Source organism: Pezoporus flaviventris, unplaced genomic scaffold (assembly GCF_033815535.1).
Source record: "Pezoporus flaviventris isolate CSIRO_AGI_PZ_B2104156 unplaced genomic scaffold, CSIRO_AGI_Pfla_v1 ptg000023l, whole genome shotgun sequence".
Taxonomy (NCBI): domain Eukaryota; kingdom Metazoa; phylum Chordata; class Aves; order Psittaciformes; family Psittacidae; genus Pezoporus; species Pezoporus flaviventris.
Window position 1 is genome coordinate 7,974,187 of NW_026892571.1, and position 23,852 is coordinate 7,998,038.

The 23,852-nt window shown below is 37.0% G+C and overlaps 1 protein-coding gene across 3 annotated transcripts in view; it reads left to right on the forward strand.

The window, feature by feature from the left end:
* Positions 1-23,852, forward strand: part of GABRB2 (gamma-aminobutyric acid type A receptor subunit beta2) — a 154,065-nt gene that overhangs the window by 66,550 nt on the left and 63,663 nt on the right. For all 3 annotated transcript variants that reach the window (XM_061456579.1, XM_061456580.1, XM_061456582.1), the window contains one exon: positions 21,397-21,479. In XM_061456579.1, coding sequence (XP_061312563.1) covers positions 21,397-21,479 — 83 coding nt within the window. The remainder of the gene's footprint in view (positions 1-21,396; positions 21,480-23,852) is intronic.

The window sequence follows — 23,852 nt, forward strand, 5'->3', positions numbered from 1 at the left end:
ACTATATCATGATTTCCTGCAGCACGAAGGCTTCAATCTTCTCATGTTTGTTGCCCAAACGGAGAGTTAAAGCTTGTAAGTATGTTATCATTTATTTACTGAAATGTGTTTATCTTAGGACTGTATTTTAAAACTCTGACATTTAAAAATATTTGCTCCAATAAACTATCTTGAAAAGTGAAGGGGATATAAAAGCACATGAACTTTTTATGCAAAAATATCTACTTTTCCCAAAGCCCTGTGCAGGATTGTAAAGGCACTGGGAATTATAAAGCTAACATTTGCTTCCACATAGAAAACATAGTGATTGACTTTAACAACCATTGCAAGAAAAAGTTAGTTTTACTGTAGAAGGTGTTGCATGCCAGTGCTTTGCTTATTTAAAGTGCTTATGGAAAATGCATTTAGTATATATTGAAAATGTTATGGTGCATTCTCTTCAGAATGCAAAGAAACAAAGGATGAGTAGCTGTTGGGGGAACACTATGAAATCTCTGTTCCATCTGCATTAACTGAAACTGGTGCAGTGTGGTTAGGACCAAATGTTAGAGCGTTTATTTTTCAGGTTTCTGTCTCATGGGCCACAGATTTTCTAGCCTACTTTAGTGTGTTACTTCTATCAGTCCTGATCCTATCCCCACTGGGAAGTCTCTGGGTAAACACTAGAAATGTTGGAGGTAGAAGAAAAAATTTCTTTATTCCAATATTGACATGCACAATTTCTGTCCCCTTTCTTGTCATTTGTGACTTATTTGTTATGCCAATTTTATGGCAATTGTTACTGATGGGAATGTTAGCAAAAATTAGCTAACAATCATTTGCCTTTGCATAGGGTTTGTCTTTTGTCTTTGGTTAGTGATGTTTGGTTTGGTTTTTATAACCTAAAAGCAAGATGTGTGTTTGAGAACAGCCATGTACCTTAACAAGGTAGTATAGCTGATTCTGCATAGGAAGAAACACTGCAACAAAGTTCTGAGTGCTTCTGCTTATGTGGGAGAGCAACAAGACATTAATTTACCATGGTCATAAGGCTTCTCACAATCTACTTCATAGATATTTTTACCAAAATATTAAAAATTTCAGCCAATGAAAACCACTCGGAAAGAGCTTAGAAATCCCCTGAACTCAGATGCCTACAGAATGTTTGGATATGGTCAGCGGAGGAGGTAAATTATTTTTAGACCTTGCTGATAAGTTCTATCCTTTCAGCGAGATACCATCATCTGTATTTTCATCTTATCATTCTTTCCCTAGAAGATGGCTCATATCTGCTCCGTTTGGTTCTGTATGTAAAAAGCAGAGATGATGATCAGTGCACAAGATGGGGAAACAAGACAAAGGCAAGGGGGTGCATAGTGAATATTCATCCTTCTCTCCTTTTAATTATACACATTAGAAGCTTATTTAATAATTACATCCCAGACTACATTTTATTCTTGGCTAACAACTGAGAATAAAGCATTGTATGTCTTTAAACATAAGTCTGTGGGCTGTTTCTACAACAAGACGGTCTCCAAACCGCATTTAATTCTAACATAGAAATGCTGCATTATGGTTATCCTGAAATGCCTTTGAATACTGTGGCTGAATAAATGGCATGTACAGCTCAGAGTGATAACTTTTGTTGCTGTTGGATTTTTAAAGAGGTAATAGAATAGCCATAAGACAGACATGCCATTAGTCATTTTCTCATAACTTTGGTATGCCTTCAAGAAAATACATTTAAGAGCTGAAATATTTATCTGAAAAAGATTTGTGCAAGAGCATTGCTGTGTTAAACACACACACCCCCCCTGCCCCCCAACCAGACTGAGCAGTGTATTTCCTTTTGAAGGAAAACATACTGTAGATACAGTCAAGATAATGATTTTTTTTTATAGGTTTCTGTGTTCAGCTTCTGATACAAAAAGTTTTTATGCCACAAAGAAGGCACAGTATAATTTCAGGGCAATTATTTGCATGTCATTAAAATTGAAGGATGCTGATAAAATGTTGGGTGCTGGCGTCCGGGAAGGCGATCTTAGTTTTCAGTTAAATGTCTTTAATAATAGAAATAGATAAAACTTAACCTGGTTCTGAAGGGTCCTGAAGTCTTTTCTAGACACTTACCCTGCAGGATTCAGAGTTATGGTGTTTTAAAAATATTTAGCTAACATAAAAAAGAGAAAAAAACCCAACTCTGAGAAATCTGAGGAAGCGTGAATGCAAGCTAAGTTCCAGAAGAGATTAAAATCCTGTTTAAGAGTATAAAGATCTTGGTATGCAAGGATAAGGAAGAAACTTTTTTCCTGCACAGGTAGTTTTACAGTTACTCACTGATGTTGCACATGGGGTCCCACTCATGTAAATCATCAGCAACTGCAGTTTGATGTTTATGTCAGGCTTCCTGTTATCATCTCTTGTTCTGCTCCTCCTTTGATTTAACTTTACAGATCCAAAGCTTTTAATGCATTTACATATTGTGACATTCTTTGTCATATTGAACACTTGACATTATTTCAAAAACATCTAAAAATGTTATGTGCAGGGATAGCTCAGAATCTGATATTATAGTGTTATGATGCTATGCTTTTGGTTTTTTTTTTCCTGTGTTAATATTTTGTTTCCACAAGCACTGAAGGTATTTTTCATGTATTGAAAAAGATAGACTCCCATTCTAGCTGTCTTGCCTGGTAACATCTTGTTTGCTTCACCGTATTTAATCTTCTTTAAGTTTCATCTTTTCATTTTATTTCAGTACAGCTTTATCTTCAATGCAATCTATATCTGTGACCTATGGGATTTCTAGGAAGATATGCTGTGTCCTGGTCATAGAAATAATGGTAAGACTGAATAAAAGCACTGAGATTGTTAGAAGTGGGAATACTATCCCATAGCAGTGAACACAAGAAAAAAAACCCATGGAGAGTAATATTTGTTTAATACCAAGAATGAAAGCTAGTGGTAAGTGTTACATCTGGTAATCATTATATGTATTACAGAATCTTAGCAATTTGTTCAGAGGAAGTAACAGATATCAGATCAATGTAAGGCAGTTGAAAAATACATGACTGATAGATGCAATGCCTGAACTATGTAGCTTCAAGAAGGAAAAGGTAATTACGACTTAAGCTTATGAAAGAAAAAAAAAAGTATTGACAAAGCAGTTTTTCTCACTTATATTTTTTTTTTATTTTGCATTTGTCAGTGCAATAAGTAACAAAAAGCGCTTCTAGTTTTTCTTTGTTAGGTAATGGATCTGTATATTGCATTTTGTCTTATGCTTGATATGTTACTGATGGCCAAGCTGATAAACCTGGAGAGTTTGTTGAGCCTTAGCAAGTATCTCAAGATATCAGTACTATATTCCTGATTTTTTCACCCCTGAAAAATGGAGTGGGAATGTGGCAAACTAAATATTGTGCCCATGGCAGAAAAAAAGATCTGTTAAAAGCAATAAGATGTCTTCATACTTTCAGACTTTTAAAATTCCGTTTCAGTTGAGAGAAATGAGCAGGAAATGCAGGTTCATTTGTGTTCATTAGCTTTGACAGGCATGAGCAAGCGGAGTGTCTTACTCAGTTACTTTTTGTGCAGTAGTTCTTACCAGCCCTGGAAAATACAATGTTCAAAGTGCTTTTTAAAAGATATTGATAGTTCAGGCCTAGTGTGACACATAATCTTTTGTCCTCAGTACTGAAAGTAGGATATCAGTTAAAAGAGCAAGGCATCAGCTCTGCATCAGAGGATTTATCTACTAAAAAAGTTTTAGTGAAGCCATTTTGTAGCTAGGAACATTGCAGATAGTGGTAACTTATATCTGGTCAAGAAGTAACAAATCCCCCTTATGGATTATTAGTTATCGGTGGAGAGTTTCCATTTAGATAAATCAGTGCCTCTCAATGTTGGCAAAAAGGGTCAGTGTTGTCAGCAAAATCATTTCTCTTCCTCTTCTCCGATTCAAGCATTACTTTTGTATTATATTCAATATTGAGTAGTAATGAAAATAAGCTATTATATGTAAGTTGAGATCTGTGAATGGCAGTGTCAGAGGCTGTGTCGTCGTCGTCCCAGTCCTGTCCCCTCTATCCCTGATTTGTAATTCATCAAATATATTCTTAGCACTGATGAGGTTCTCCCGCTTCCTTGTGTTTGCTTTGAAAATGCATTATCCTCTCCCCTTCGGGCTTTGCCTGACACTACTATCCTGCCTTATCACTGTGTGCTCATCCAGGCTTTCTGTTAAGCAATTTCCTAATGTAAAGTCTGTACAATCTCTAAATCTTTTGGAAAGCCAGTTGTGGTTTTTTATGATCAGTTTTTCATTCAATTACAGACCTTTTTTTTAACTCCTGAGTCATCATTTTCCTCTGATTTGCAATGTTCTCTCTTTTCCTCCTTATTGCAAAAATTGGTTGAACTGGTTGGGGGAGGGAGGAGGGTTGCCTTAGATTAATAGCATTAGATTGTAACTTTATCTTGATGTCATGCTTCTGCTTACTAACTACTGCTTAAAAATGCATCGTTTTCATCCAACTCCAGTCAGACTTTTTTAGAGTATTGTTTTGAAGCTACTGTGACAGTTTCAGTAAATGGTGAGTTTTAATTTGTTTGTCTAATGAAGATTAGGAACTTGGCTAATGACTACATAGTCATAAGTGATGATGCTTTTCCCTCCTACTCCCTCGTTGCTTAGAACATATATTAATTGTGCAGATGGTAGTGGCTTAGCTATGTGATAGTTCGCTTTCCATCTCCTCCTCTCATGACATTTACACCATACAGAGAGGGTGTATTGCCATCTCCTTATTTATGAAAACTTGTGATTCATCACCTGCCTTTTAAATCAAATACTAAGATTACATCTTGTTGCTAAGAGGCAGAATTTAGATGTGTGCTTTCTTCTTCTAAACACACCTGTGCCAAGCTTTGCCTGAAACGTTCAAGCAAATCACAGCCAGGAGCACTGAATTTTCATTTTCATTCCTACTGACAGCATGTGAAACTTGCAGTGCCTGTTTTATGTACGTAACTGCAAGTCATTCCTTATGTATTCAAATGATTCACAGGGTTTTTTTTTCAGTGTGTAACCTAGCCAAAACTTAAGCCAAGATTTACAGGTATTTAAGTTTCACTGCAAACATTTTTTCGAATTACTAGAATACAAGTGTGATTTATATATGGCAGATAGAAAGTAAACACTTTTACTGCTTTTTTTTTATTGTTTTGGTTTTCTTTCCTACTCATGCATTGATTCATTCTTATGATTTGCAAGAAACAACAGGAAAAATCATAATTTGGGCACAACTAATGAAGAAATTCCTTAAAATTTCATTTCTTCTTCAGTGTCATCTGTCTCTCATGGCCATCTTACCTACCAGATTGCCCACTATTGCTTCTTTCACATAAAAGTATTGCTGGCTTTGTGTTCAGACAGTTTTCTGGGTTTGTTCTTCATAAAATTGACTGGTTTGTGCACAATTTAAAGGCCTTTTTACTTTTAAGTGTCAGTCCTGGGTTCCTGATCCTTATTTGCAAATACTCGTGCAGCTGGGTTTGCTCTTCATTTGTATAGGAAGGAGCCTGTGTTGCAGGTACAATCAAAAGAAGTTCAGGATTACTCTCTGAAAGTTATGGTTGCAGAGAATAATTCTTTTGCTGTCAATTTGAGTTCTACCTTTGGTATCTCTTTATATATATATTGTCTTTGGCAAGATAGAGATTAAAATACATCTTACTTGAAGTTGCTAGCAAGGGAGAGTGTAATGGCTAATGAGCCTTTGGGTCACAGAGGGATGATGCTGAGAGAGAGAGAGGAGTGGATTTGGTGTTGAGGTTCCTGAGATATAGAAGGTCAGAAATGTAATTGGAGAAGTGACCTTAAAAAAGAGTAGAAAGGACCTGGAAAGAATTTGGTTTTCGTACATACAGAGTTGTAGGCTTACACCCAGTGCATGGTTTCTGTTGCCTAACTCAGAAGATGCAAAGGTTTTGCATTGTATGTAGTATTCTGAATTTAGGAGGCTTTCTGCTGTTTCTCCTATGAGAAGAGACAAGTTAGTAAGACCTTCTTAAGGCGCTGAAGTCATGATTGAACCAGTTGACTAGAAAATGAGTAAATGAAAAGCTGAGGTCCACTACAATTTGAGATTGTTGACTGCTGAAAACTCTGACAAGTACAGCAGGTTTGAGCAAGCTCGTTATCACCTCGGTGTCTGTATTGCTAGGAAATGTAGATTACAATGAAAGCAGGCTCCATCTGACTTCACTGCCTCTTCCCTTAGTGAACTACCGATGTTCATATGATTAATCTTCTTATTTGTCAGTGTGGAGAAATATCTAACCTTAAGAAAGTTATTAAACTGCTGACATAAATGTATGGTCTGTGGTTAGAAATGAGTCTTACCACTGATAAGAGAGATTTTGCAGAGTCACTAGCTCTAGCATTAGGTTACATGAACATAGTAATGAAGTAGTAATGAATTTGGTCAGTGCTTTGAAATATCTGAAAATAAGTTTGTATGTGAAATACTGAAATGTTGTGACAATTAAAACAACCAAACCAAACAGAAACAAAACAGATGGATATTTCTCCCTGTGCAGTGCTTAATTAGATACTTCGGAATATGTACTGTGCACTGCAAAGAATGCTTGGCCTGGCTTATACAGAACTATCTTACCCTTTCAAGACATGGCAGAGAATTTTCATGTACCTTTACATATTTCTCACTTGACAAACCTGCGTGCCCATAGAAGTGTGGCTGTTTCATTACACAGCCTTCTCTCCTACTGTCCCCATATTGCAGGCAGTGCTGACTTGAAGTCCACATCCCTGCTAAGACTTTTCTGTTGAGTTGCTATTTTTAAAAAGCTCTTCAAGCATCTTTTCCATAAGTATTATACCTCATGGAGGGAGTGGTGCAAACTCTTATTATCCTTGTACATTAAGAGAATTAAAAGGTATTCTTGCCAGGTGGTTAATGGAAATGACCATGTCCTCTTACCATTATTTTGTATCAGATAATAGTGTTGATCTGTGGACATTCATAATGTGAAAAATAGCAAACAACATTTTAAAAAGACGGTGCTCTTTGCTGTTTATCAGATTCCTCTGAATCTGATTCCTGACATCAGATTCCTCTGATAAACACCAGTTTTTACATAAAAAAACAAACTCAAACTCGGATATTGGAATTCCTGCTTTATAAATATGAATCCTAGGAAATATACATTTTGCTGCTGGGATTTCTCTCCTCTTAAGCCTATTAAACAGGTTGATTTTGTGAGTTGTCATCCACATTTTGCCAAACGGCTATGGCTGAGTGGCCACTGTTCCCATGCCTGGGTTTAGGACTAGGTGAGGATGTGTAAAAGAGGACACAGCAGCCATCAAACTCACTGTTGTACCTCCTGGATGGTTATGGAGCTCAACCTGCTATGCAAGTGATGCTTTCACCTTGTGGGTTTATGCTAGTGTTTTCAGTAACCTCAAAGTACCTGTGCATTTAATCAAGTAAATGACTTCCTGATGCTCTGAATTTAATTTACTGAGTTTAAGTGTGTGTTGTCCTGTTGTTTATGTATAAAAGACTTTTGAGTAAAACATGGGAGTAATTTCAGAGATTGTTTAAAAATAAAACAAGAAACCAAAGATGCACCTTCTACAGCAAAATGATCACCTTAAAGAATCCCTGAACACAGGGAACAGTTCCAGGATAGGTCTGCCATCTCTGGGGAGCACTTGTTTTCTCATCAAGTGTATATTTGAAGTATTCAAGGTAGAACTGATAGCTTGCAGCTGAGTCTTCATTCACCTCAAATGTGAACTAGTCCTAATTAATTTCTTGGACAAAAGAAGGTCTCATGTATAGCCAAGGTAATATGAAAAGCAATGGGGGACATGTTTTCTAAATCACATTATGAAAGTGCACAATACAATATCCAGTTCTGAATATACAAGATGTTGAAAGTGATACCCTCTGTCTGCGTACGTATATGGAAAGCAGAGACCTGATTAAACTGATTAGAGTCAATTGAACTCTTCTAATTATCTTAGAGAATGTATGACCTAAGACTCTGATAGCAGCACTGTGTACAGAATCATTTTGGGCTGTTAGGCAGGTCAGAGTCAAGTAGAGTCTTCCAAATCTAATAGCTTTAGTGATCATAAGTGCAAATAACTGACTGCAGAAACTGATGGAACTTACTAGCATTAAAATGGAAAAGAAGGGATCTTTGTAAGATTGCCAAAGCTTGTTTTAAGTGAATTTTATTTATTTATTAAAAAAATGTACTCTGGAGCAAAATATGGTAATTAGGAGGAAACTTACATGTCCTCCCTCCCCCAAAATGTATGGATTAGTGTTCTAGTCCCTGGAATCTGGTCACTGAGAAGTTTCAAGGGTCACATTTCAGCAACAGGAAAGGGCCAAGTGAGTATCAAAAAGCAACCTCTATGTAGCTTTTCTATTTCGATTTCTCGTCTCTGTTTTTTATATAGCTCGTCAACCTTTCAGTTCTTCCTGCTAGTATGATGCAGTGAGTGTGTCAGAAAGTTTTAGAGGTGTTTTTCCTGCTTCTGTTTGGCACAGTTATCAATGTTCTGAAATAAAGATGAGGAAGAAAAAGGTCATAACTGAATATCCTAACTTTGTCATAGGAGGAGATGCAACCCTTGAGAAATTGTGTGGATTTCAGGAGGATAGCTGGAGTTAGGTGCATATTAATTGTAGTCATGAGGTTTGACTCATTTTAAAATTAAAAAAGCCCTATATGCTTCTCTCATGCATCCAGTAAACTCTTAACTAAAGTTGAATTGATCTGAAATGTAGATATTGATTGGGAAATGTTAAAGAGCATTGCTTCCCATTCTCAAAATAATATTGCTGCTACTTTTATAATATATTAAAGCAATAAGGGTATTTGTCTAAAATGGACCAGATAGGAAATGGAGGATTGAGTGCATAAGCCTAACACAGTAGATGAGAAGAGCACTGAGGCCAGACATGACATCTGGAATGTGATAAGAGACAGTTTTAAGTAATTTATTTATTCATTGTAAAAAAATAAATAAATAAATTGCAGGCTTAGGTGTCATGCCAGTGGACCTGTCTGTCAGGGGAGGCGAAAGAAGGAGCATGACTGGATATAGCTGTAAACCGTGTTTTCTTCACCGATGTTTACTTGCAGATAAGCCCGAGTAGGGAAAACATCAGAGTTTAAGAATAAAATGTGCAGAATAAACTGTTCATATTTTGTCCAAGTCAGATCTGTCATAAAGCTTTTATATGAATAAGAAGCATCCTTTGTTTCCCAACTCCCCATTGTAGTGTTTTATATATAAAATCATCTGTATGTATCTTTTTCTCCTACCCTGCAGGAGCCTTACCTAAGGTCAGTTGACATTAATAAGAATCAGCCACTTGAAATATGTGTGCTATGAATTAGACCTAAAAATATCTGCTAAATCTTTATTAATTGTCCTCATTAAATACTGTTCACATGGGAATAGTTGTTCAGATGGAGTGCGTAGCTACTGCAAACTGGTGATTTATTAGAGACAGCTTAAATGGCCCCAGATCTGGCTGTTAATTGGGGTGGAGAAGCCCCAGTGACACTGGACCTTCAAGGCTGAAGTTCTGCAGCTTTATACCTCCAGGGGTTAGTTATTACTCTACACATATGGGATGCTTTACATAATGTGTCTTATTCTTCTGTGCTTTATAGAAAGTGCTTAACACAAATCATGATTAGCAAAAACTGGAATAAATGGTAGTCATTTTAGGTGAGTGATTTCTATAATTTCAAAATACTGTTCTGGAATGGAAAAAATGTATACTAGTATTTTTTTCATATTTGCATACTCACTATCTGTATTTTTATTACCCATCTTTGTCAGATGCTACATCTTATTTGCTCAGTACAGGATTTGATGTCCTGTTTGTGCCCCTCTGGTTAGATAACTGAAAGTAAACATGAATTTATATAAAGTAATATTAATTTATATAAAATAATATTAATCTATATGTCATAAATACTTTTAAAAATAATAAATGTTGTGATTTGTTTAATACAACCAGAAAAATATTTTGGACATAAACACATCACTGAAGCAAAACAAAGCAATTCAAAACCAGTCAGGAGCTTCATTGCTTATCCTTCTCTGTTTCATGATACTGCCTTCCACCCACTTACCAGTGCAGAGTCAGCCTCTTTTGGTAGATCATGGTGAGCATGTGAAGAGGAGTGTTCCTACGAAAAGTTAAAAGCAAGAGAAGTAGTTGGAAGTAGGCTGTGATTAGCCGCAGACTGAAGACTTTGACTGTTCAATCGTTCAACTTGTTGAATCATTCAGAAGGAACTGAAAGAGTTCAGTCTGCCTTAAAAATGTTTCTAGCCTATCCCTCTGCACTGTTGTGAGGTTTCAGTAGTTGATGCTTTTAATGCATTAAGATACTTGGATCTACAGGTCTTGCAGATCTATGTTTGCACAAATAGATTAGTGTGAAGTACTTGCTATGTGGTGCATGATTAACATCAGTATCAAAACTATATTCTATAATAGATACATCATCTGGGGGAGTAGAGTGACTGTATTTTTTGGTATCTAATTTCTTTGAGTGTTTTTGACCCATTAAATTTCTCCCTATTCTAGGGAAGAGCTTTCTCACTCACCAATTGAAAACTTGATCCTGTTCAGTAATAATTAGTCTGTGGACATGACAATTGCTGCAAAAAGAACTGTTAAATCCTTCCCTCAAGGACTTACCTGTAATTTCACAATGCGCCTTTTAATTCTGTGAGACCTTCCAGGTTACTATGTGTTATGTATGTGAGTCATACCACTACAGTATCTTGAAACAGGCCTTCAGTACTGCAGTGCCTTCACTCTTCAGTGCATGAGTTAACGCAGTTTCGAGAGCTGGCCAATGCTAAGTTATCATGCAGCGTATATGATGTGCTGACATCAGATCTGTCAAAGAAAAGAAAAAGTATAATTCAGTCTAATTATTTTTTTAAACTTTTTTCCAGTCATATAATGCTAACTTTTTGCTGTAAAAACTAAAACCTAAAAAAGTATAGATCTGTTGTTAATGTATGAGTTATAGGAATTAGTAAGTCAAAGAGTGTAATGAAATTAGATAAAATAATGGTTAAAAAAATTTATTAGATATGAAATAATATAGATCAGTGCTAGGTATTAATTAGGGTCTCATGGCGTTAATATGTTGGTCAGCTTTTATTTGTTGTGTTAAATCTATAAATTGATTTAAGTGTTGCAGCAGTGAAGTACAGTTCATGAATTATTGATTATAAAGATTTATTTGACCTCAAGGATAACAAACTAGATGATATGTAATATTTCTCAAGCACTGAAACCCAGTTCTTGTTAGTCTGTTTGTCAGGGATTGAAAACAAAGTTTGTCTGCGAAAAAGGGAAAATACAACTGCAGGGAGAAACCCTACAAATCAGTAACAGGATGTATCAAGGAAGGATTATTAAGGAGCATATATTATTCACATAGTTACATGTATGTATGTATGTGTGTGAGAATGTATTCATGTTGCTTGTCATTGTGATGAGGTGAGGGTACTCAAGCAATTAGCATTGCATGCACTGATACTGTAGATGTGTTAATGGCAGTGTGGATAGTCTCAACCACACTGAAATATAATATCCCTTTACTTTTTGTTTTACCAGCAGCAGTGATGTTTGCATGTCTGAGCCCTGCAAAATCTGTCATGGACTTCTCCATCTATTACATAGACTTCACCCCTCCACACCTCCCCCCCTCTTTATTACCATGGGGGAATGAATCATTACCTACTAAAGTGCAAATAATGGTCATTCAGCAAAATTAAAAGTGAAATGATACATTAGTGTCAATGTGCTCATCTAACCTTAGTGTTAATATGTTAGCATAAGCAGCTGTAAAATCTGAGGGCAGTACTTCACATGCTTTGGAGCCTTAAGATCATCTGTGTTGGTTGTTTTCATTCTCTTCATTGGCAGTTGATATTACAGTGATGCTTGAAAGGATGTCAGAGTGGATTTACGTATTTGGATATGTTTCTTACTGTTCCCTGTATACCAGAGTGAAACTGAAATGTGTATTTGCAAAATGAGATACTGATCTCATGACAATAAAAAATTGCAAGGTTATTTTATTTATTGTACTGTTCAACAGTAGTATGAAAAGGCGCAGTTCCTTATTTTTTTTTGCTTGTTGAATTGTGTTAAGCTTAGAAGAAGCATGAGGGGAGAGGGAAGGTGGGGACAGCAGGTTTCAGCTACATCAACATAGAATCATAGAATCATAGGATAGTTAGGGTTGGAAAGGACCTTAAGATCATCAAGTTCCAACCCCCCTGCCATGGGCAGGGACACCTCACACTAAACCATCTCACCCAAGGCTCTGTCCAACCTGGTCTTGAACACTGCCAGGGATGGAGCATTCACAACCTCCCTGGGCAACCCATTCCAGTGCCTCACCACCCTAACAGGAAAACATGAAGGCCTTTCTGAAGTGCTTTGCTGCCCATGCTTTTCAGCTCTCATCAGAAATTAAAAGAAAAAAATCAATATTTTATACAGCAGTTTGATGCTGGCTGGGCTCTCTCAGGTACAGAATGAAAGAGGTATCTGTTACCAGAGGTAAGGAGATCCAAGAGGCATGAATACTTCAGGCATGGAAAGCGTATCATAGCTGCAGTAGGTGAGGCAACTGTGCTGTAGTGGGTCAAGCTGGTTGGAATGAGCTCCATTGTGACAGAGGGGATCTGTGGCAGTTATTTTTGGGGATCACTCAGTGTGTTTTGTTTTCTGCATCTGAGTATCTGCTGCAAGGCACTTTGGTTTTTAGATGTATGCAGGGAGGAAGGAATGGGGAGAGCATTCTCTTTGTCATCAGTAGAGGCAGAAGAGAAAGAAAACCTAAATTTGTTTAAGACTTGGTCATAGATAGAGGCAGCCTAAAGTAATGCTATATGTAAAGTTTATGTAAAAGGGGCACTAGAATAGCCTGGAAAATAGTGTTTACTCAAAGGAACCCTTGTTAGCACACAGTGGTGTGGTTACAGTTCTGCTCAGAGGAGAACTTTTACCCTTACCCGTTGCTCTCACGGTGAGCAAGTCACCCCTGGTGGGTTGTACCAGACACTTTGACATGCTACTGAAGATATTTCTGGTGCATTTTGGGGAAAGTCAGGTTCTCTACAGACAGAGGGTAGAAGAAGAAATGAAGAGAAGGTGATTAAATATGTCATTCCTAGCAGTGGTGAAGTTCTGATAGAGCAGAGTGGAGAGAAATTGTGTGTCAATGAGCTTTTCTTGCTAGAAATAGAAAGGTGTAACATAGACTGTTTAATTGGGAGGAACGCATACAGTCACATAGGCTATGCAACTCTCCTTGTATCCTAGTCCTTATGGATGAAAATTTCTAATTGTAATGGAATTAATAAGTAATAACCTGTGCCCATTATTCTACTCTGCTTTACACAGTTTGCCTTTATCATAACTGTTAACTCTCTCCCTGACTGATTGCTTTTAAATTGTGTCTCCTGCTTTAGGACAGGGAGAGTTCATTTTACTTTTGTCTCAGAATTTTGTCAGGGTTAGAATTTTATGGGTTACTGCTTTGTTGTAAAGGTGCTTGAAAGAAACTGAAAAATTTCAGGTGTGTGCTATAGGGTTTTATTGGCTTTTTTCCTGCCTTTTTGGATCTGAGAGTAATACTGCTTATGAAAAATCCACTTAAATTTATTATTTTTATTGACATTTCCATGTGGGAAATGAGCCTTTTTATTCTGACTCACTAAAGTCAGAGGAATAGGAGCTTTGGGCTCTTATCTTACTTCTGTAAGAATTACTAAATAAGCTGCAATCATAAAACTGAATGTGCCTTTTCTACTGAAGATTGGTTTGACATTCACATTAATTTTTAACTTGGGTAGAATGTCCTTTCTCCAGAATGGTGAAAATACCTTCTGCTTGGATGTCTTCCTGAATAGCAAGTAATTGGTAATATTCTTGGTGGCATTTTACAAAAAGAAAAGATTTTGTGGGACAGACTCTGTAACAGAAAGTATAGATTAAGACCATAAGGAAGAAGTGACTACAGTTTCTTCATGAGCTCATCATCCACAGCATAAGCTCTTCACGAATATAGGAAGGCGCAGGAGCTGCAGATTGTGCAAACACCACTGACATGTGGTTTCCATGAGGAGCTCTGTCTAGCAGTTGTTGGAGGTCGACTGCTGGAGATATTTCAGAGATGGGGAGGATAACACACCTTTAGGTAAAAAACAGTAACACGCTATTTTCTAAAACCCATGATTTTTAACATTCAGACACAGGCTTCTGGGAGAAACAAGATAGTGCTCTTCCAAATATGAGGGTTGCACTAGAGGGTGGTAGTGCTGCTGTAGTTGCTAGCCTCTTAAGGCATAAAAAGGTAGCCCGTGGGCAAAGTTCATACTGTTTTACCTATGATAATCTGTACTTCTCTATTTCCACTTTTTAGCAGCAGTATTATTTGTGCACTGAGGCAGTGCATGTTTTGTGGAGAAGATACTAATACTTTCCCTTAGATCTTCAATTATTTAATTAAACATTATATCTTTATCATCCTGGAATAATAAATATTAATGTAGGGTACATTTAGAGTCCAACATATTCACTAGAACTAAGCACCAGTTATTTTAGGTGCTGAGAATTGATTAAAAAGCCACAAAATCCATGTGTCTTGTTGGGAAATTCTAGCTCTCTTCCATAATATTAAGGGAGTCTACATTAAATGGAATGTAATAGTGTAATTTTAAGTTGGCCGTCTATAAAGAGAATGCAATTACTTCTAATCTTTTTATGCTGTCATGTATAAACTTGAATTGCTAGCGCACCCAGCAAAAAAGGTTGTGAGGAAATGTTCCAAAATGCATTGAGTTATACAATTTTCTTTGAGAAATTTATGAATAATTTGTTGTTGTTCTTGAAGAGACTTCAACATTAAAGATATTATATATACAAATATATGATTTATTTGTAGTATTCAACATGTCTTGGGTGGTAGCAATGTAAATTTTTAAGAAAAAGAAGTTGAAATGTTGCACTTTTTATTTCAATGCTGACATTATCTGAGTGAAATAGACACACAATTTTCACAATCAGAATAAGGAACCTGTTTTGCAAAATATTTGAGAGCAAAACTTTCAGTTTCCCAGTGATGGTTATAAAGCAGAAGGACTACGAAGTCTGTATAAGTGGAAGAGTGGTAGTAACTAGCTTTTTATTCCAAGGTTGTTTGCTATAGACTGAATCACTCGACCATCGTGCGCATATTATTTCGTTGTTCTGTACCCTGAAGTGGTTTAGTATTCTCTCATTTATCTATTTTTATTTCTTGTGCAAAGGAGAAGTGAAGTGAATGCTGAAAGACAAGGATACATTTCCCAGTAATAAAATATTAAAATTATGAAGTGTCCTCTGAGCTCTTCTGCCACAGCTGCTGCATTGTGGTATATGGCTGCTATCTTCTAGAGGAGCACGTATAACTTCTGAGAATGGCTTGAATGATTTCGCTCTAAAGCTGAGGTTATTGTACTGGAAGATTTTGTCATGGAATGAGGTGTGCTTTTTGCAGGGATTTAAATTATGAACATGATGTTGTGGCTGGGTTTTGAACTGAGTGACAGGGTAGTAGGCAAAGCTACCTAATTACAACAACAATTTAGAGAGGTACATGCAGAAAGATATAGCAGAAAATTTGGCATCATTAAATGGAAATCTATGGCAAAATTCTCATTCTTCTGAGTCATAATTCCTTTACCATGAAATAGTAGCAGAATTCTCCAGTTTTCCATGACTTCCCAGCTGGCATGCAGATGGCCCAGCAGGCTATCTTTCAGCAGAGAAATACAGAGCGTCTTCCTAAAAGATCAGAGATATATATTAGATTTTTCTTAGAAATCTTGCATGTTTCTTTTACCAGCAGTATAAACAGCAACAAAATTTAATGAGGTTGAAGTTTCTTTCCCTGTTTCATATTGCATTTAGAAAATGTTTTAGCATCATATAATTTAGTTGCTTTATGGTTGTGCCTTCTAGCTTCAACAGAGCTTTCAGAGATTACCTGTCTATTCTAGGATAGCACACAACAGAAACAAGGGAAAGACATCTGCATGTTGTTAAATAGCGAGTCCCAACTGGAGTGAGAAAAATGAGCCAAATTAGAATTTAGGATGGGACTACTCAGGAAAGGTTGAGAAGTGGTATTAGAAGAAAGCACGTTACAGATTCTGGGTAGCCTGACCATATTATTTCATCCCAAACCAAGGCAGCAACAAAACAATTGCTATTTTTTTTTCCTATAAAACCACACTGAGAAACTCGATATGCAATTTACAGTTAAAGGATTATAGCAGTCAGTAGCTGAAAGTTCAGATTTAATGATGGACATGTAGAAATGCCACTATTGTTCATTATTTGCTTGAAGCCAACTCTTAACCCAGGGTAATACAAGGGAAGCTCATCTTTTATGTGACTAAGCAGGAGGAAGGATTCTGCGAACTCTGTTATTGGTAATAACTCTAATGTAAAAGTAGATCTGTTAGTATGTCTAACAACCTTGACACATACGTCTAAATCAAATATTATTGTTCAGGAGAGAGATTTATCACACTACAGTTTTGCTCCCAGATTTCCACGTATTTGAAATTGGTTCTGCTGGCTATTGCTGCCACCAACATTTCCAACAGTCACGCAGCAGGGCTGTTTCCAAGAAGCAGAAGTGAAGAGTGGGTTTAGCTGCAGTACAGGGTTTCAGTAACTAATTCAGGGAGTTTGTGACTCCAGTCTGAGTGTGCAGAGGATTCTTATGAAGTCTGTGATAGAGATGCAGTCTGTTATAGGGCATGGTACCCTTGCAAGCTCTTTAGATTGCTCCAGATATTGTTAGTGGGGAGCTGTATTCTGCCTTCAGATACACAAATCTGAAGCAGAATCTCACACTGCTTTTGACAGGATATATGTGCGTACATTTGGTCTTTGTGTTTTCCTGGGTTTCAGCTCTGTCTGACTCAATAGGATCCCAATCTGTCAGTGCTAGAGTTAAGAGAGTGTTATATAGTTCTCATACTACCACTCTACTCAGAGGACCTATCTGAAATTGTCACCTTCTTGCTCATCATTTCTGTTGTGTCTGTAATCCTGTAATTACAGGTCAGGGCTGCTTCCTTCCAGGGCAGAGATAAGTTTCTGTTGCTGCTTATTCCCCATAGCTTTGCACAGCCACTTTTACTCCAAGAGAGAAATGGATTCTGTCCATCTCCACCTATCATTAGCATTGCTCTCCTGTCTTTCAGTGCTGTTTTCTCTTCACTGGTGATGTCAGAATTGTTTAAGTTGTTATTTTGAATTTCAAATCCCACCTGAATTTGTCAGAAGAGCAAAATCAATGGGATTTTGAAAAACTGTACGCTGTGTAATACTGAAAAAAACAACTATTATCACTGCTGGGATAGTATTTGTTAAGTGTATTATTTTCTGCATCTCTTCAAGTTTGGAAGTGTTATAAAAAAGATTTTTATGGCTTTCAACTTTGGCCTGTGAAAGGAGCAGTGCCTATTTCCGCTCTTATTTGAATCATAAAACCTCGTCAAAGGTTTGGAGACAAGGGCAGATTTTTCAGCTTTCTCAGAAAGAAAAGTTTATCTGAATTATTTTGTATTACCAAGAGCAAGCTTTACTTTCCCTTCAAGCTATTTGTGGTGCAGGATTCTTTGCACTGTAGCTGTGCTTACTTTGACACACAAAGTTTTCTTTAGGTGTAGTTCATAATACTTTAGTCAGTTCAGTGCTTCAGGATTTGACTTTTTTTTTGTGGAGGGGTGAAGAGAGGCTCCATAATAAGTCTACATTCAAAACACAGGTCATAAAAGAGGAAGCTAAAGTCTGGTTTGCATTGTTAGGAGCCTCAAAATAAAATATCACAAGGTTTTTCTTTCTTTAATAGTAGATGAAAGATTAGTCTATGAGACAGTTCTATGCTGTGTTTCATTTCATACAGTATTTGTCAGAGAGCAATGTTATTATCCCTAACGACTGCAATGTGATGAGTTGCAGTGTTGGTTTTTAAAAGGTTTCAGTTTTTCTTTTCTTATTTTCTCCCATTTTTGTTCTGAAGGTTACATTATGCAAAATGTGATAGCATGTTTTGTGCACCAGTCCAGGCTGTATACAAATAGTTTTAATCCTTTAAGGAAAATTGGAATGGCTCTGGTTTGGGGAAGAGGCTTTTGGCCTGTATCAAATATTCCTATCTGCTGTAATGAACTGCTGTTTATTTCTCTGTCTGAAGAGGTATAGGTCATGTGGCTTGACTTTAAAATAGTCTGAGTTGGTCATTCTTGCATGCTCTTGCATTAGTAATTTGGTTTAGATATTCACCATGAATTGCAAACCACTAAGAATTTAAACAACCAAAAGGTAGTTTGGTTGTTGAAATAATTTTGAAGATGAGAGAGAGTTTTTGCTACTTCAGGCTAAGTGTGAGAAAAGTCAGGATAAAAATGAGGGAGATACAAAGAGAAGAAAGGACAGGCTCCTTATTTTATTACAGTGGATTTGCATTGTGGATAAGAATGAATAAGCAAGTTGAATTAAATGCATTATTGAAAACTGCTGTTTTGGCTTGATTAAAACTCTGCTCTACCAATCATTGTCATTATTGTGCCACTTCCCCCCCCCCCCCCATTATTTTCTGATGAGGTAAAGCAATGTGTATTGTAATGACTTCATAATGTTCCCTACAGAGCTTTTATCCTGTCTGGCTGCAGCCTTTGGCCCCTTTTGGTTATTTGCTGCACCCAAAAATCCTACTGAAGACATGTCAGAATTGGGAATGCTCAGCTCCACCATCAGTGTGAAAAGACGCTTTGTGGAGGATAGCACAGGATGGCTTTTTCTCTGTGTGGAGTCCCCTACTCTGATGGAAGCTGGTAGGAAGAATGTGTTTAGTGCAGAGAAAGGTATTAGAAGACTTAGTAGTCAACCAGGTTAGCATTTACCACTGTTCTTTGTGCACTTAAACCTTGGTTGTTTGTCTCTTCTCCTGCCTTTTCATTTGTGAAGGACTGAAATTATTCTAAAACTCATGACAATAATATACACATAGATATGGAAATAATGAGGGTATTAAACAGAACAACAAACCTCCCCGCCAGAAAACACAACCAATCAAAAATATGCGCTATAATTTTTTTTTTTTCTGGTCTCACTCTGCCTTTCCTGATGTTTTTCCCCAAATAATTAATCTTGCATTGATACTGGAATAGGGCGAAATTGCTTTGATTTTCCTCCAAATTTTAAGATGCTGTATATGGACTGCCAAGAGATTTTTATTATTTTGTTTTTTGTTTGGTTTTGGTTTTCTCTTTTAGAATATATGCTTCTGCTGCTTGCTCCATTTGCATTTGCTATCAACAAACATATATTCCTCATCAGGTTTTGTTAAAAGCTGGAAGATTTTCATTGAGGGAGCCAAAGGATTCTTTTCCCCTGTTTTCTTTTGAGACATCTGTAGTGAACTCACACTGAAAACAATATGCTTTCAAAAGCAATTTTATGGGTACCCATGTAGTGACTGAAGAAAGAACTTAGTACCAAAACTTAGTTCTTTTTCTCTGACAGCCCCTGGATCTTGAATGGATTGACCAGGGAGAGGTAGGACTTCCTTAGTGTTTATAGGAGTAACTTGCCCTTACTTCTTTTCTTTGAAGATATTTACAGGGACTTTTTTTTCTAGAAATGACAGTAAAGCAGTAGGGCAGTAAGCATACTAATGAGAAGACTGTGTAACTTCAGTGTTTCCTAAATGTCTTGTGGAAGGGATTGCTGGAGTCAGTTTTGGGCCTCTCTCATGCAACTGTAGTTTTCTGCTACTAATGAGCTCTTATTTAAGATATTTTAGGAGAAAGAATGAGGTCTGCCGAATGAAAGAGTTCTCTGTCTTATCAGACAAAGAATGTATAAGAAGTTTTTCAGACACTTACTGACAGCCTAATACCAACTATGAAAGGCCAGTGACCTTCATACCGGGAGGACAGGATTTTGAGAACTGTTGGTCAGCAAGTCTTTCTTGAATATCCTGGAAAGATGTTGCTGCTGATGTTGTCAGGTCATGCACTGTCTGCATGTGCTGTAGGCACTCCATCTGTCAGCTTGGGTCCCATTTTGGAGTTCTGTCTGCTCCATCTTGGGATTTATGATTTGAGCTAAATGGGCTACATCGTTTGAGTTTATGAGCTACATCAGTTGGTCAAACTTTCAGCTTGAAGAAAGCTTGTACAGTTGGATGTGGTGCAGTGGCCTCATTTTTCTACTGGTGTGGAAGCAGGCTTTCCACATGCAGCTGGCCAATCAGCTGTACTTAACACACAGGGGAAAATCCTTGTTTCTCTGAGGACTCCGTATAAATCACCAGGCTGTAGCAGGGGTAGGGGAAGGGCTCTTGCCAGGTAGAGAGGGAGAGAAGAAAGGCTAGAAACCTCTCAGCTGGTGCACTAAATCCCCACCTGGCACTGCGTGGAGTATATGTGGGGCATAGTTTGACTGTTGGTAGATTCCAAATTGTCATACTTTTCTAAATTACTACCGAGTTGCTTGGGATTAGGAGGAGATTAAAAATTGGGGTCTTTTTCTACACATTTAGGTGATGTGATGGGAACAGAGTTAATAAAATGCTTCTGAGAACTGTGCTTCTGTTCTTATTCAGCTCGGGGTCATGTTCTGTGAGATTTATTGGCAAAAGGTTTATTGATGGTACAGATGTTTCAACATCTAAAAGAGATGCTCAACATGTTAATTTTACTCGGCTTGGTGAAATCTGGAGGCACAGATACGGTTCTAAATGTGTTTTTTTTTAAAGTGGTCCTGAAAATGTTTGTGTTTTAATATGAAGATAAAATAGTATTTTATTTATAAATCACTACTGAACAGAAGAAAGAAGTTTCATAAAGGGATTAAGGTGTTAACCCAGGATACAGAATATGTCGTTGTTTCTCTTTAGATTTCCGGTGCCGCCTTTCATTGAGCCTGTCCTGTTTGGTTTGAACTCTTCCACTAGAAAATGAAATACTGCTGCACTAATTCATGCTTCACTTTTTTAGGATAAATTGGTTGATGATTATTAAAGCTTGCAGTACTGTGTAATGGTGTATAAAGGGGAAGATCTCTGCTTGCCCACCAGACTGGCATAACCTTCTTAGAAAGGCATTAGTTACAAGTAAGCAGCAGACACACTATGTCAGCAAAAATAGACAAGAACGTCAGTTATGTAGAATATATTTTCTTCTATCAACTGTGTGTAATCAAGAAAAGATTGGAACAAGACAAATTAACAAGCTCTTCTGTTTCCTTCCTAGAATTACAACAACAGCTGCTTGTATGATGGACCTACGGAGATATCCGCTAGATGAGCAGAACTGCACGCTGGAGATTGAAAGCTGTAAGTACTTCTGCAAATCCTACTTATTCTGTGGTCAACTGCTTCAGAGTTTTTTATTTCTGTCATACTTTTTTTTTTTTTCCTTTTTTAACATGCTACTAACCCAATTCTTTCTGGTGACATTTAGATCCTTGTAAACACATGCAACAAAATAGCTTTCCAGATGGATTAGTAATTTGTGGCACAAGGATTAGCAAAAGTTATTCTGTATTTTGATGGACAATTTACAGCTTTAAAAGTCTCATTTAAATACCTTGTTCGAGTTCATGTGAGGAGTACAAGGATTACTATTGGTACTTTATCCTTCTTTATCTCTGACCTGTGTGGCAGCTTGTTTCCATTTAAAAAATGACGGTAAGAGCTTAGAATTGTTCTTGAAATAGGTGGTTTGTGGTTAGCTCTTTTGTTTTTTTTCTAGATCCTATGCTATAGTTAAACTTTCAGTGCACACAACACAGTGTTATATAGACTGTTTTAATAGCTGGTGTCTCTGTACAACTTTCTATGTAGATAAAATCCGTGAAATAAAATTTCAAATCTCATTTCACTGAAAAACTTCGGAGAATCTAAGTACATCTGAGAAAAAGCAAGTCATGATGACTTTTTTGAAGACAGTATGCTAAGCATACATTATTTGGTGCTCTAATTAAGATTGTATCAGCACTTTCAAGATATATTTCCTTTTTCAGGACAACCATAAGTAGTTCAGCTAGGGTGTATCATTAAGTTGAATGTGGCAAGCAAAATGGAAATTAATGGCATGTTTTAAGATCCAGAACACAAAAGTATGTGTATTTTTAAAGTAATGTCTGTATTATAAAAGATTATGTGGGATTTCAGTGTGCCTGAAGTACAAGATGACAGTAGCTTGTGCTGGTAAGAACTTGGTACGGCTTAGCTTCTATTCTAGAAAGCATTTACGAGTATGCTTTAAATTTGTGTCCAGGTTTCATGTTAGAGTAATTTAAAGATATGACAAAATCCTTTCCTGAATTAAACTTGTGACACTGCTGTTTGAAATAATTTGCATGCATAAAATAAGAAAACTGAGTCTTTATCATTGAAGTTCACCTCTTTGGTATGCCAAAATACACAAGCAGCAAATGTGGACTTAGCTCTTTGAAAAATTGATAAAATCCTGGTTGGTTGTTGGTTTGATGTTTTTCTGTTCATTTGAGGGATTTTGTTTTTTTTTTTGTTTCAGTTTTTTTTTCTGTTTGTTTTTCCACAACTAATTTTTAAAATTTTATTGATAGCACTTGATTTAAATTTCTTACCTGCAGTCTTTTACTGGTATAGTTGGCTCATTTTAATGTGGGAGAAAGCTATTGACATAACTGTATTCGGGTTTACAGAGAATTTCACTGAGAATGTTGGCTTCCTATGCTGGTGTCTTTTAACTGTTGTTGTTGCAAGAAAATTCATCTGTTTTCCAATTTTGTGTGAAAGATGGAAAGCTGGAGAATCATCCTTTCTATTTACAGCATTGTTTAAACAGTCAACAAAGTCTTGCCATGTCTCTGCATTGTTGAGATGCCTGAATCTTCTTGGGATTCACAAACTAGATATCCCCCACCTGTCATGCTTGTAGGACACAGTCTGGGAAACATTCCCAGAAAATACCTCCCAGGTCAATCCTTATTAAGTCCTTATGCAAATGAAATTATGTCCCTGCTATTCAATGAGAACACTTTTTCTCCTTCAGACTTAGATTGTGGGGACCTCTAGGTTGGCATTTCCCTTTGATCTGATTTGGAGTAGAAGTTTGAAGCCACATTAAGTTCTCTTTCATGAAATGATCCTGGTAAACAGTGTATTGAGCTCTTGAAATTGTTGTTGCACTTGGCATGAAGAGCACAGTACACATTGTATGATAGAAGAGTAGGAGTTTAATTTACCATAATGGTCAGGATGCTTGCAGGAGAGCTCCTTTATGGCCCTATTAGCTCTGTTGCAGCATCACAAATGTAAAATGGGTTAAGATCAGGATACCGTATGTAGTTACTCTGGCTTTCATTGCAGTAAGAAAAGCCATTAAAGAATGTAGATAGAAGTAATACTTGAACTGTGTTTTGAAACACTTTCACACTGCTTTAGGAAATTATTGCTCTTCATTTATGTCATTCTTTCCAGGTAAAAAACTGAGTCTGTCTATATAAACCACTTTAGACAAAAATGCTGGCAGGTAGATAGGCAGAGTGAGTGAGATGGAAAGTGACTTTGAGTTGTTCAATGCAGGTACTCCAGTCACAATCATTTCTTTAAACTGGTTAAGCTGCATGCTAAAAGTAGGTTGGTTTCTTGCCCTACTGATCTGTTTGGATGTCTGCTTCACCACTGCTCTCTTGTGGTGATTCAAAATTGTTCTACCCC